Source organism: Artemia sp. Qi Xiang Cuo, chromosome 19 (genome assembly GCF_049724085.1).
Source record: "Artemia sp. Qi Xiang Cuo chromosome 19, ASM4972408v1, whole genome shotgun sequence".
In the NCBI taxonomy this organism is placed as follows: domain Eukaryota; kingdom Metazoa; phylum Arthropoda; class Branchiopoda; order Anostraca; family Artemiidae; genus Artemia; species Artemia sp. Qi Xiang Cuo.
Window position 1 is genome coordinate 24763903 of NC_142812.1, and position 15683 is coordinate 24779585.

General features: G+C 35.6%; 1 protein-coding gene across 1 annotated transcript in view; it reads right to left on the bottom strand.

The window, feature by feature from the left end:
* Positions 1-15683, bottom strand: part of LOC148940643 (cytospin-A-like) — a 104136-nt gene that overhangs the window by 19412 nt on the left and 69041 nt on the right. Inside the window, exons 6-9 of the mRNA XM_089105031.1 lie at positions 11041-11281; positions 8820-8972; positions 5039-5191; positions 2004-2273 (exon numbers count right to left, since the gene is read on the bottom strand). Of these exons, the coding sequence (XP_088961157.1) occupies positions 2004-2273; positions 5039-5191; positions 8820-8972; positions 11041-11281 (817 nt within the window). The remainder of the gene's footprint in view (positions 1-2003; positions 2274-5038; positions 5192-8819; positions 8973-11040; positions 11282-15683) is intronic.

Below are 15683 nucleotides of genomic sequence, written 5' to 3' on the forward strand. Positions count from 1 at the left end.
AATGAAAATCACACCGTCAGATTCAGAGTATCAGAAACCCCTATAACATAGGTTTCAAGCTCATATCTGCAAAAATCTGCAACTTTGTATTTTTCGCCATAAGAAAAATATACGAATATAGAAGTTCGTTACGTAAGTTAATTTGAAAATTACGTCAGAACCAAATTTAGAGACAGCCAATTAGCAAAAGAAAAGTAAAATTTTTATGAAAATTTTGTTTACTTATTCAATGACGGCGAGCCAAAATAAAAGCTGCATTAACTAAAAAACGATCAGAAATTAAATAAAAAAAACAAGTTTTTTAAACTGAAAGTAAGGAGCGACATTAAAACTTAAAACGAACAGAAATTATTCCGTATATGAAAGGGGCTGTCCCCTCCTCAACGCCTCGCTCTTTACGCTAAAGTTTGACTCTGTCTCACAACTTTATTTTTTAAAACGATAAAAAAACTTTAGCGTATAGAGCGAGGCGTTGAGGAGGGGACAGCCCCTATCATATACGGAATAATTTCTGTTCGTTTTAAGTTTTAATGTCACTCCTTACTTTCAGTTCAAAAAACTTGTTTTTTTTATTTAATTTTACAAGTAAACGAAAGGGGTGCCGATCCAAATCTCATAACAGGCTCACTAAAGGATGGCGTTGATTGTTTCTCTGTCGCCAGTTTCCATTCTTATAGGTTACCTTTACTTTTCGGACTGAAATACAAACATTCTTACAATAGATTTTCACATTATTTAAAAAAGATACCACATATCTTGCCTATGCTGATGACCTGCTTCTTATAAGCCGTACTAAAACTGGGGTATCTAACATGGTTTCTCGTGTTGCTACTTCTTTTTCAAACATAGGCCTTTCTCTTAATGTAGATAAATGTACATTTCTTTCTTTTAACAACAATTCTAGTACTCCCCTTTGTTCTAGTGGCTTTACTATCTCTCTCGTATAGTCTCTTCGATGGCTCGGTATTTCTATTACTAATAGTCTTCCGAGCTTGCGCCAGCGCACAGTCTCAGATATTAACATGAAAATTCAATTAGGATATGCTAAGATTGTTGCAAATAGAGGTAAATATAATGAATTCGCGTTTGCCAAGCTCTACTCAGCTTTGTTGTGACCATTCAATTCTTTTTGCTTTTGGAATTTTTCCCCTTCTTAATAAAAATGAGTTAAAAAGAATCCGGATTTATTATTTTAGATTTTGTAAATTTTTGTTGTTTCTTCCACCTTGGACTAATAACCGGATAATTATTAATAAATTTATTGTTCCTGATATTACTGTAAAACTGGAAGCACTACACAGAAAACTTTTAAATACCGCTTGTATCCGTTTTTCTCCACACCATCATCATATCAGGTTTTTTCAGTCGTAAGTTATTTTTCCTAAGTTTGTTTGTTTGCTTTTCTATCTTTGGTCACTCCACACTTTTTAGTATTGTAACGAGTGAGTAAAAATCAAATAATGATAAAAATAATGACAGCTTGCGTCCATATTTCTGTATGTTACTGCTTATTAGATTCTGCAATTAGTGAGTTTTTTTCTCTTCTTCTTTCCCCCCTCCTTTATTTTATTTCTCTTTTGTTTTAGTTTCTTTTAAATTTTATGTGTTACTCTGTAACTGGTATTCTTTGATTTCCATATTGATTTGCGTTGCATTTTTGTGTTTTTTTTCGTGATACTCCACGTATTGTACCTCTCTATAGTTTGGGTTACAAATAAATAATAATACTAATAATAATAATAGCATAAATCGACTCAAACCTCAAATTTCTTTTTGAATACACCAAATGTAAACCAAATGTTTGGTGGCAGGATCGTTTCATTTGACAAATATCGATCAGACGATTAATTTCTATTCGTATGAAAAGTCCTGTAATTCAGTCGGTTAGCAAGGATTCATGCTTGATAGTCAGGACTCATCAAGCATTTGTCAAAAAAATTTTTGTCAATAAAAACAAAAATAATTTTGATCTAACTTGTAGTTTTTATAACAGATAATCAAACCTGTGCATCCCAGGCTTCTCTTTCCTGCGCAAGGAGCCTCTCTGCCTCCTCTCGTCCTGCTTGGGCTTCTGCAATCTGAGCACGACACTCAGCTATTTGGTTACGCAACTCTCTCTTCTCTTCCGCGTGACGTCGACAAGAATCTTCAGCTTCGGATAAAGCTGAGTGAAGGTCGTTCACTTGAGCACTCAGCGATGACTTGGTATTTTCAGATTCCTCAAGGCAATGTTCGAGTCCTATGATACGATCATGCAGCTTACTCCTTTCATCCTAGAATAGAAAAATAATAGAAAAGGTTGGCCAAATATCCTAATATACCTTACATTAATGTAGGTAAACTTATTGGAGGCAAAAAGTTTTTCCCCTTAAAAAATAATCCACCAATAAGTACAAATCATGATTTAGGCGGGAGGGGGTTCCTTCCACTTCGCTGTGTATTGTTACGCTTTTAATAAATCTAGACAACCAAACCCAAAGACACTTTAAGGTGAACTATAAAAAACAAAATACATCTGATTCCCTTCATGCTTTTAGAAACGCCAATTTCGCTCTCCGTAGAGGAAAAGAGGCGAAGAAAATCTCCTACCCCTCCCCTCCCCCCCCCCCCCAAAAAAAAGTAATGCATTGACAAGTCAGTTTCTGCCAATAATCGCATTTTATCACTGACCAATAGTCAGAATTGAGGCAATTAAACATAGCTAAAGTGGTATATCTAGCATCCCCTGTTCAACATCTGTTTCCTAGCTCTTCGTCCTAGCATCTTCTAGTTCAGACTTTTCTAGCTTTTTTTTAGGGCTACATCCCCTTTGAATTTCATTGCACCTATCTTGCGCCCTCTTAAAATGGCTACGTATGTCTTGCTAAAACACTACTTTAGTATTTGTACCACATCTAGTGATCATATAGAATTCATTTCTAAGCCCGCTTAAGCAGAAACTTTACCAACTCTTCTAAGTGGATATGTCATGAACATGGACACTAGACAGGCCAGTCAATTATAAGGCTAATTTCTCTTTCAAAATAGTTCAGTCAGGAAAAATCAAATTGAAAAATTGTTGGATTTGCAAAGATTTGCTAGCTTGATTTTAGACAACTGGTCAAACTTAAATAGTATCAAGCTATAAAGACCGGGAAAATTGAATTATTTCGAATATACAGGCCAATGCCATATCCAGGGGGGACTACCAGGTTTGAATCCCCCCACCCCAGAAATTTGTGTCCAAAAAACACATAACAAAATGAATATGAACAAACTTTTGATGTATTTTTTTTTAGTTTTTGTACCCTCCCCCAACAAAAACCTGGATACGCCCATGATCCAGGTGCTGGACACCTTTTCAGTTTCAAAAGAAAGTCAAAGTGGGCGACTAATGACTTTTGACCCTAAATATATTTCTTAGTATTTAACTATTTAATGGTGTGAATCAGTCTCACCTAACCTGTTTAAATAACATGACACAAAGTAATCATGGACTTTGAACTGAAACCAGTTCAGTTGTTAAGTCTGAAAAAAAATTGAACAGTCTGACTTTCACTGTCAAATTCATCGTCCCTGCCAAGACAACTTCGCCACTATAGATTGGATCCTTTGCTTGAAGATAATTTTAATTCGGCAAACAGAAAGATATTTCGTCACTGTGCCCTATTTTATTCGTCATTTTAACAGTTGATTTTATTACTTGACGTTTTCTTATACTTTATTGGTCGACCTTGAACAAATACCTGGCTTTTTGTGGCCCCTTCCATTTTTCATTATTTTTTTTCTAATACAAACGTACTCGTGTTAGCTTGGTTAGCACACTGCACTTGAAATCCTGAACACTTGAAATGGGTGTTGAAATGGCACTTGAAATGGTTGAAATGGCACTTGAAATGGGTTCGAGTCCTGGTGTCACTGGTTATTTGGTTTAGAACGGGGTCAATGGTGTGACTCTGTCAGCTCAGCCAGAGTCAAACCAGCTCTAAGTGTACCTGGAGAAATCTGGAGGAAAACACGAGAAGCGTCGGATGATTTGCCCCGAACCACACATTGCACACCCGACCATGGGCAGTGAATCAAAAGATCGTTATCTCCACAACATCAGGCGGTCAGCATGCGAAAATTTCAAGTTTAAGTTGAGTAAACATATTCTATTCCAGAAAAACAGTTTTTAATGTAGAAAAGAAATGCCAGAGATTCTCAAGACAGATATTGGAGTAAACCTGTGCATATATCTTAGAACACCACTGACAATAAAAATGACATCTGATTGCTTGAATCGGGTAAGTGGAGACTGCATAACAATCTCCGGCTAGTTTCTCCCTTTTTTATTGGATGGTGGTGCTGCCCAGATTTTTTATTCATTCGCTTGTTTTGGTCAACCCCCCCCCCCCCCCCCCTCTATCTTAGTATCCCTTTTAACTTTTTTTTATATGTATTTTTTTAGTTTATGTATTTATTTGCTTGTTTTGGCCCACCTTTTTTTAATGTCCCAAATTGTTTTTTTACGTTATTTACTTTATTTTTAGTTCAGTTTGACCAGTTAGTATCTTTTTAATTGACATTTCACAGTTAAATTATTGACTGACGAATTATTATTCAATCTGATTTTTGTTTTTTGTTGTTGTTTTGGCATTCTTTGCCAGTTTTCCGGTTTCGGTGTTTTTTCATGATATTTTTTACTTCGAAGTTCGAATTCGGCCCTTCGGGGCTTATGATAGTTATTTTTTGAAATATATATCTTATCTTAAATTGTCAAGGATGAGAATTAGCGCCAAATTTTACTGATCATTTCTGTTCATTTATTTTCATGGTTCTGCGTGGCAACACTGACGAAAATGTGATTCTGCGCTAAAAACTTCGGAGCTTTGAGACAACCAAAAGAAAATTATAATAAAAACGCGGTTGTCAGGTATGAAAATAACTAAGATGGATATAAAGAAAAAAAAATGTTTTTGTTTCGATGTCCTTGGTAATAAAACAAAAAAAGAGAGAAAATAACGAGGTATTTGTGAAGACAATGAATAATAATGTAACACCTAAGTATGCCACTTACTTTGGTTTCCTCTTCCGTGGCAGCCAAGTGCTCTCTAACGGCATCCAAGTTATCTAAAGTTGTACGAAGCTGTTTCTTTACTGACTCCAGTTCTGCTTTTAAAGGGATTATTTCTGAAGATGCACCACATCTACAGATATCCTCATCAGTGCACTAAAAAAAAATATTAAAATAACGTTCCAAGAATCCTATTTTACGCTTTCAGCGTGGAGTACTTCCAAGAAGAATAAAAATGAAAGTTGCAAAAATTAAAGCTAAAAAATAAGTGGAGCCTAAGTAGCCTAAGTAGAGACACAAGACTTCAAAGTATTATTCTTCTATTCTTTTTCTCCCCCCCCCCGTAGGCTAAAATCGTAGTTTTTAGCCATACAACGGCAGAAACATCTCTTTAGTGTGGCTTTTTTTTTTTTTTTTTTTTTTTTTTTTTTTTTTTTTTTTTTTTTTTTTTGTCTACTTAAGAAGAGAACTAGCACTTCTAATTTCCGTTGAAGTGAGTCCTCACCTAACTTTCTAGGATCGCTGGTTCGATAGAATCACCACCGGGAGAAAACAACATTAAAACAAACGGGATATTCCATATTTTTATAGACAGGTGTTCGAGCCCCTGCTATAGGGCTTTCTGATATGCTGAGTTTTACATTATTTTGTATGATGAAAGAGCGGCTTAGATATTTGGGCATGTCATTTAGATAGACAAAAACCTTTTAGCAACAGTCCAACTAAATAAAAGGATACATTTCTTTACGTGATACAACAACAACAATTTTTTTTTTTAGTGATATCAATAACCAATATTTGACTTTACCAGGTTTTATTTAATTATCTTTTTTAATTTATTTATTTTACTTACTTCTTTAGAAAGTAATTTCATTCTTAAGTGCAATAAGTAAATAGCAACATGCTTTCAGATGCAGTTTCAGCAAAAAACCGAGTTTCTTCTTTCGCCTATTTATACTAATTTTACTTTTGGAGAAAAATCACTTGGAAAACCACATCGAAAATTACTATGTTAATTTTGGAAATAAAAAAGAAGAGCAGAAATTCTGAAAAGAGTGAACTGGAAGGACAACTATAATATAAAAAACTTATAACAAAGGACACAGCTTACAGAAAGGCATAGAAAATTGAGCATTAAAAGCACAAAGTATTTTCGCTCTACTCAGGAGTGTATCCAAGAGCTACAGTTCTAGTAAATAAGCCCACAAGATGGTAAGGCAAAAACAGGAAACTGAAGGTTAGTCGGAGATACTAATTACCACCTCGAACACTTCTTTAGGAAGTTCTAAAAAACCAAAGTTTTGGGCAGGGTGGTATAGACGGACAGGGAGGGATATAGGTCACCAGCCTTGCTTTAGGCGGATGAACACTGATACCACTTTGTTGTAGTAAATATAATGGGCGGTTCCCGTGCAACAGGGTCCTCGTTCAACTGAACCCACATGCAACCCAAACCTCATCCAACTCAACCCCCGTTCAATTCAACCCTCATTTAAATCTACCCCATTTAAATCAAGCCTTGAGCAACTCAAACCCCATTTAACTCAACCTCCATGCTACCTCTTGCAACTGATCACTCGTTTAACCCAACCCTATGTGCTTCAATCCCTATTCTAGTCAAACCCCATTCAGTTCAACCCTCCTTAAATCAACAATAAACTCAGAAAATATAATTCCGCCTTTTTTGTCGGAGGTGGCAAAAGGTGAATCGAATGAAATGGCATATATAGATACTTAATATATTACGCATGCATAGCATATATTAAATACGTAACCTAACCCAACCTAGTTACCTTTTAGTCCCCCCAAACCCAAAAAAAATAAAGTTTAAATATATTTCCCGGAGTGAGAAACCCTTTGTTCTATCACTATACATTGGAGACTAACTAGTTATTATCCTATCTTCAAAAACAAAATTCTCCCAGTGCTGTTGGTGAGATAAGGCAGATATTCTATTTTGAGGGCCTGGATACATAATATGTCTTAGATTTTGTTTTATTGCAATTGATAAATATATTGTCTATCGATTTACAAAGCAATCTCAACGTGGATATATTCTAGTCTCACAGAGACTTAAAGTGCCTAAGCCTTTAGGGGGATTTGAGACAAAATTTGTTGATCCTTTCTCTGCCTCCTCCCCGAAGCTATAACTTAAGGACTACATTCCCTACCTTCAAAATTCCCTGCTTCAATGCAAAACTATTACATCCCCCCCACCCACCTTCTAAAAAACAACAATTTATCCATCTGTATTAAATATAGTAAGCAAGTTTATTCATTACCCCCAGGATCTTTAGCGATGTCGTGAAGCAGCCCTAGCGGATCGGCAAGTCCAAAACGAGAAATAATCTTCGGTTTCTATACCATCTTGGTAAAAATAATACAAATTTACAATATTTAAAATAACCTCTCCTTAATTAAATAAGGTCTTTATTCCACAGTAAAGGCTGGAGACCAGAAAGAAACAGAATTGTTGGAGACCAAAAGCTATAGTAAAGTTTACAGAAACTTTACCTTCTGTAACCTTCCTCTGTTTGGCGAGATTTTACCATATGAAATACGAATACACTGTAGAACATTAGCAACCAGAGACGAGCTTGTAGCCGAAAGTGTAACAGAAAAAGTAATGCCAAGCCATTTCATCTTTAAAACACAGTCGAGTGGCATTGTACCTATACTAAAGGGAGGAGCAGGGTTACAAATATTAAAACAAAGAAACTCACATTTTAAAGCATTTACAGAGAGTCCAACTTTGCCAAAAATATTAGGCAGAACATGCAGATTCTTAGTGAGGCCTGACCTAGTATGGCTAGCTAATGATACGCCATCAGTATAAGCAATATGACTGAGATCAGCTTTTTTTTTATAAACACTGTAGGAGACAACATTCGTAGACAATAAGCAAGCACACTTTCAAAAATATATGGAGACAGCAAACCACCTTGCCTGACTCCCTTCTTTACTTTGATTGGCTCAGACATATCGGATATCCATTTCAACTGAGCAAACGAATTACAATACCAATATTGGAGAACACTTACAACAGAAAAAGTGACTCCTGAATTAACTGGGTAATGAAAAGCTTGCAAATGTACGACATTGTCAAATAGGCCCAAAATATCCACCATGCAAAAATAAAGTGACCTTTTTTGCATTTTCACCGAAAAATATAGCTGGCCAATTATATGACGTGTTTGAGAACAACCAAAACCCACTCTGAACCCAACTTGATAATCAGAAAAATCCTATTTAGCCAAAATTTCAGGCAAAACGGCATACTCAAATAGCTTGTTCATGAAGCAAGACACTGTGATTTGTTCGATAACTGGGACAGAGATCTGCGCCTTTTCCCGTTTTTTCAAAACAGATGTTATGACCCCCGAAAGATATTTGAAATTAGCAAAATATGCCATAGTCAGGGCCTGAACACTTTTGAATTTCATGGTTCTAGTAATGGACTTAAATGAGGGCTGAGTCAAATAAGGTTGAGTTAAACGAGCGTGAGTTGCATGAGGGTCAAATTGGACGAGGGTTGAGTTGATTAGAGGTTGAGCTCAACAAGGGTTGAGTTATACAGGGCTTAAGCCAAATGGACGTTGAATTACACAGGGGTTGAGTTAAATGGGTTGGGCTAAATGAGGATTGAATTGAATGGGGGTTGAATAAAACGAGGTTGAGTTCAATGGGTTTAAGTTACATGGGGGTTCAGTTAAATGGGTTGAGCTGAACAGGGTTACAATTACACGCACACCATAGGCACTAGCCATAAAAAAAACGAAATTACCTTTTGGGTACATGCTTCTTGGAATTTTGACAACGAAACTTGTAGTATATCCATATCTTTCTGAAGTTTCATAATTTTCTCCTCTCTTTCCGAAATCATCTCTTCCATGTGATCTCTATCACGCAGAAGAGCCGCTCGTTCGTCTTCGCCACCCTACAAATAAATTAATAAATTAGAACTATAAATAAACTAAAAAATTAATGACAAGAACGAGGTAGATCTTGAAAACAAGAGAACAATGGCCAGTAGGAAACAAGAGAAGAGAAGCATTTAAGCGACTATTTCCCCTGTTATTAGTCAGATGAACAGTCAGGTTAACTTGTATTACGACAAGGGTTGAAAAGGGACAAAAATTTAAACCATAACACTTTAAAAAGAGGAAGAAATCTAAAATCAAAAACAATAAAATAAATATAAAACTGATATGTACAATAACTACCCCAGTTAAAAATAAGGAAGCAAAATATAAAGTCAATGAGCTACTAATGTCACAAGACAAAACAACTAACAAAAGACAATTGAAAATGAACTGTTCATTCTGTTAAGCTCAACTTTAGATTATTTATTCCTTAAATAAATTACAAAAATAAATTGTAAGGAAGGACAAGCAACTGTCTTATTATAGCCTATTTCACTTTATTAAAAAAAAAAAAATTGGACTTTAGTGTTTTGGGGTTGAAGGGGCAAAAAAAGGTACTTAGGTTAGGTTAGATTAGGTTACATATCTAATATATGCTACGCTTTACTACAGCTACTTCTTTTCCTACTATTACTAATGCAACACTAACACTGCAACTACTTCTCCTACTGCTACCGCAACTACTATGATGCTAGTACTATCAATGTTAAGTCTATGAAGGTAAAATCTGAGAGAAAATTAATGGAAAATTCGAACTAACAGAAGACACGAACAAAAGACTTGTCCAAACATTATTTTTTATCCGGCAAGAAAAAAAAGTACCGTGAGAATTTAGATAATATACAGTTAGAGTATTGCTTTTCCAAACCATATTGTAAATCCGTAAAGATAAATAAAAAAATAACTATTAGCAAGAATTGAACCTGCAACCTTAAGAACAATATTCATTCACTACAGCTAACTCAGGTACAAAAAGACTGCCAACGATTTATAGCAGAAAATCGATTTTTCAGGCCACATATTCCACAAATATTTCAAGATAACATACACACCAGCATATAATTCTGTAAAACAGACATTTATATACTGAAGGATATCTTCAATATGGAAAATTTTTGGAAGAAGGATTAGCAAAAATGTCATCTAATCATTTAGTGAAATGAAATCGTCCTTTGCCCAGGGGACCTCCAGGCTCTCCTCAACTCCCCCTCCCCTCCTCCCCTAAGAAAATATAGCGGTACTTTTCATAGTACCCGTAATATGCATTTTTGACGAAGAAGGATTAAGCTTAAGATCCGGCGTAGGTTTGGGAAATGACAATTTAGAAACAGATCCATGGAAAGAAGAATAATTTAAGAGCTCGTGAAGATCTTATAAAAACTAATAAATATAAAAAATTTGTTTTTGAACGCTTGGGTCTTCTTCTCTTGCAGTAGGATCTACATGATAAAGCTCTACCAATATAGCCAACAAAGAAACACTACTGGGTGTGCAATGCTTAAAATTTGAACAATATCTTTCGATTTTTGGACTTCATAAACCTCAGTTACTCAGGCTAATCAAAATTCAGTTATTCAAAAAATAACGGGTTCTTAAATGAAAAGCCTTTAAACTGTTAGACACAATATCATTTTTAGCAATTTTCAGCAAAGACAAATCCAACGGACGAATTCAAAATACAAGAGGTGTGGTTGTTATTGGTATAATAGGGGTAGTGATTACCATCGGAACAATCAGAATGCCAGACTTGCTAAGCAAAGCCAAACGTAATTATTTTGAACATCTGTAGCCTATAGACAAAAAACTAATCAAAATCAAATTTTATATAGCTGTAGAATAATACAGGCACCGGAAACAAATTTAAACCCTAGATAAAAGAACGCCAGGAGTCATTTTCCCAATGCACAAAAATGACCCCTACATCAAAAAGTGAAAGAAAAGCTTTGTAGTGGTAAAATAGCTAAAAAAAAAAAGATACTTTCAGAGTACCCCCTCCATCCGTACATGACAGTACAAGCATAAATCTTCCTTTGGAAGGTAGTGTAGAAATATACTGAACTAAAATATACAAATTAGACAAACCCTTAAAAGCTGGAGATATCTATCTTCCTCTTGATTTTTCGCTTTTTCTGTTTCTTCGACAAGCCTTTCAAGGCTGTTCGCTTTTCGATTTAATTCTTCTACATCATGTTGAAGTCTGTCAATACTCATCAGAAACTCATTCCTTTGCATAATAAGATGCTCATTTTCAGAATGCAGTTCGGACACCGTGTGTTGCAGATCTGAGAGCTCATGAAGCGTCGCCTGGAGCTCCTCACTTTGACTGAAAACAAAAATAGAATGGCAGACTGAAAAGGATAACTCAAAAGGAAGGCTGAAAAAGAGGAAAAAGCACGAGGGATACTAGACCGTCCATATAAAAACAAATGGAGATGTCCCCCAGTGATTTCACTACCCCAAAATTTTTGGGGTTTCTCCGAAGCTCTCCGAAAGAATAATTAGGCTCTCAAAATCTCCCCAAAAAATAATGTTCGTAAGTACACGAACATTAGCGCAAGTGCAAATGTTAAATTCTATTAACGTGAATTTCTTGGAAATTTCGGGGAGCCCAATTTTCTTTCAGAAAAAATTCGGGGATAGTGGAAGACCACTCTATTGCTGCAGGTGCATTATTCAGACCACGTTCAAATATCTGGTTATTTTGCTATTGCAGCTACGAATAGGCACACCCAGGTAACGGGTACATAGAGAAATCTAGGGAGGTATGCAGGAAGGTGCACCATCTGTAGTCTATGAGATAGTTTAGATATTTTAGTTTTTCAGAGTCAATTGTCATATTTTGCAATTGTACATGCGTTATATACTAAAAACGATACAACTACTCCTGCGGGGGAGGGGGAGGGGGAAGGACATAATTTACACTGTTGAAATGTACTCAAAAATATGCTGTCGCTCACATTATTTTGCATTTTAGATTAATTCTCTTTACGAATTGCAGGAAGGACAAGACCTTCTGTAGTCTATGCCTTTTATTTTATAGTTGTTTTATATATTTTATATATACAATTATCATGTATAATGTATTCTTTATGTATTGTCATATTTTGCAATTTTTGGTGTGACATAGATACTAAAAACGATACAACCACTCCTGGGCGGGGGGGGGGAGATAAAGTTTACACTGTTGAAATGTACTCAAAAATATGCTGTCACTCACATTATTTTGCTTTCTAGATTTAATTCTCTTTACAAATTTTCTGAAACTTTTGACTTAAAAGTTATATGCAAAAATATTTGCAAATATTTTGATAACGGATTACAACAATTCAAAAACTTTAAAAAAGAAAACAAAAAGTTTGAAGCTTAGTAGAAATCGTTATTAGAAATCAGACTTGTAGTAATAATCCAATACCTTTAAATAAACTTAGTATGAAAAAACATTTAAGTGTGTAAAAAGCAAAACACTTCTATCTGCAAAAATAATTGTATATATTTAACGAGGAACTGTAAAAAGTCAAAACCATTAAAAAAGAAAACGAGACATTTGGAACTTAGTATAAGTCATTGTACGAAGTGCATCATTACCGAATTTCTTTTCTTATAAGTATAAGCAATGTCTTTTTAAGACATGAGAAAAAGTTGAAAAAATTTTAAGTTAAGTTCAGAATCGCTAAAGTTATTACGTAAACAGCAAAAATATTTACGGTGCCTGAGCAATATTTTTGATCTTTCAATTCGAATTAGAAAAATACCTGAAAATTGTAAAATTAGTTTGTTTTTCAAACAGTTCGTGGTAACCAAGCGTAAGTAAGGAGTGACCCGGCTCAATAGTAACCGAAACTAAAAAAAACGGCATTTTGATACCAATAGATACATCAAAAGAATAAGATTTTTATGCTGATTTCAAATATGGTGTCGCTCACATTATTTTGCTTTTTAGATTATCAAGTTTCATCAAGTTTAGTCTTACCCATAAAAAGTTTCGCGAGTTACCTGAGAAAATTTGCCTTATTTTCGAAAAAGGGGAAAACACCCCCTAAAAGTCAAAGAACTTTAATGAAAATCACACCATGAAATTCAGCGTATCAGAGAACCCTACTTTAGAAGTTTCAAGCTCCTATCTGCAAAAATGTGGACTTTTGTATTTTTTGCCAGAAGAAAGATCACGGATGCGTGTTTATTTGCTTTTTTTTGTTTTTCCCCAGGAGTGATCGTATCGACCCAGTGATCCTAGAATATTACGGGAGTGCTCATTCAAACGGAAATTAGAAGTTCTAGTGCCCTTTTTAAGTGACCAAAAAAAATGAATGGGAACTAGGCCCCCTCCCACGCTCATTTTTTTTCCAAAATCACCCGATCAAAATTTTGAGATAGCCATTTTGTTCAGCATGGTCGAAAAATACAATAACTATGTCTTTGAGGATGACTTAATCCCCCACTGTCCCCGGGGGAAGGTCTGCAAGTTATGAACTTCGCCCAATGTCTCATATAGTATTGGTTATTGGGAAGTATACAGAAGTTCTCAGGGGGGATTTTTCTGGTCGTTGGAGGGGGGGGGGGGGTTGGGGACTACGCGGGAGGATCTTTCAATGGAGGAATTTTTCATGTGGGAAGGGACACTGCTATGAAGGGGGCGCCGTCTTTTCCGTCATTATTTAAAAAACGATCAGAAATTAAATAAATAAAAATCCAGTTTTTTCAACTGAAATTAAGGAGGAACATCAAAACTTAAAACGAACAGAAATTATAACGCATATAATTTGTTTCACCCCCTTTTCATTACCTCACTCTTTACGCTAAAGTTTTTTTTTGTACTTTCATCAAAACTAATTACTCTAATTGAAGGCTTCTGTGAATAAGGGGTCATTCTTATAGAATTGAAAAAAAATCTAAATTTAGCGCAAAGAGCGAGGTATTGACTGGGGGGCAAACCCCCTAATATATGTAATAAAAGTACACAAAAATAGAAGTTCGTCACGTATGTTACGTCAGATCAAAATTTCGAGAAAGCCATTTAGCCAAAAAAAGTAAAATTAATATGCAAATTTCGTTTTAATTATTCATGTACGGTGAGCCAAGATCAAAGCTGCATTAATTCAAAAACATTCAGAACCAAATAAAAAAACAAGTTTTTTAACTGAAAGTAAGGAGCGACATTAAAGCATGAAACGAACAGAAATTATTTCGTATATGAAAGGGGCTGTCCCCTCCTCAACGCCTCGCTCTTTACGCTAAAGTTTGACTCTGTCTTACAACTTATTTTTTTTAAACAATAAAAAACTTGGCGTAATTTTGCGTATCGGGGATTATATATCCTTTTCTACCTGCACCCCCGCCCCTTCCTTAGAACTAATTATATATTTGTTTGAAGGCTCAATGTATAAATTTTAACTTAATACCTTCAGCTGTTCCTCAAATGTTACTAATACGCTCTTTTGATAACTCGCCTGCACATGTTATGTTTTGATTGTGTTCAGCTTTCCTCTCCAAAGCTGTGGAGCGTTATGCCATTATTAGGCTGTTTCAAAATTTTCATCGAACATTTTTGGAGAGAAGGCACCTAAAGAGAGCATGGGAGTGAAACTGGCAGCACTCCAACCACGTTAAAACATCCCCTTAACATATCCTGGAACTTTCAACTTAATATCCCCAGTCCTTGCACTAGGGGCTTCGGGAGGGGAGGGGGGTTGTCGATCCCAGAACCGCTTTTATTTGACCTTAGCACTATTTTGGATAAAGTGGTTATCTCAAAATTCTGATCGGACACATTTGGGGGGAAAAGGACAAGGGTGGTTGCCCTCTGACCAATTTTGAATCTTAAAAAGGGCACTGGAACTTACAATTTACAATTGAATAAGCCCCTCCAATGTTTATACGACCATCCTTTCCATATTACCTTATATCTTAACAATGGACAACTTGCAAATCTTACAGCCCTTGTCCCAAGGGGGGTCAACTCGGAGGCATGATTATTTGACTTTTGGACTATTTTGAACAAAATTATTATCTCAAAATTTTGGTTGGATGCATGTTCTACACGGAAGAGGGGCGAGTTGCCCTCCAATCACTCTTGGCTCTTAAAATGGGCACTAGGATTTTTAATTTGAAATCGAATGAGCCCCCTCCCTCAGAGTCTATACGGCAACCCCTCCATATGAGGTGCCTCTGAGGAAAAAAAATCAAACAAATAATACATGAAGCCGCTGCCTCTGACTTAAACAGGTGAGTAGAACTTTCAATTTCCCTTCTAATGAACATCCGAAGTTATCCAGGGGGAATATGGGGATCCAGTGATTGGGGATCCGGTTATCCAGGATGGAATTATCCAGGGGGATTTTCCGTGGAGAGAGGGGGACACCTAGCACCGGCCAATCCAGATGATTTCCCGGTACATTTTAGAAATGCGTCGTAACTCCGTGACAGGTCGCAAAAAGAAATGTATAGAAATGTATCCCGTATTACATTTACAGTCACTATATACATTATTTGGAGTGACTGATTGAAACATAATTAGGTACTATTATTTTATGCTATTATTCTTACATTTGAACAAAGATAATATAGTATTAAATGATACTAAATGTACACAAAGAAATATATAAAATTAAAATGGAACGTGAAAGAAAAAATGAACACAAATTAAAACCAAAAAATAGAATCATTAAAAAAAATTAGCTACAAGAGTAGTATGTGTTTTTGCACCCTCTCGATTGGCTTTTGCGAAT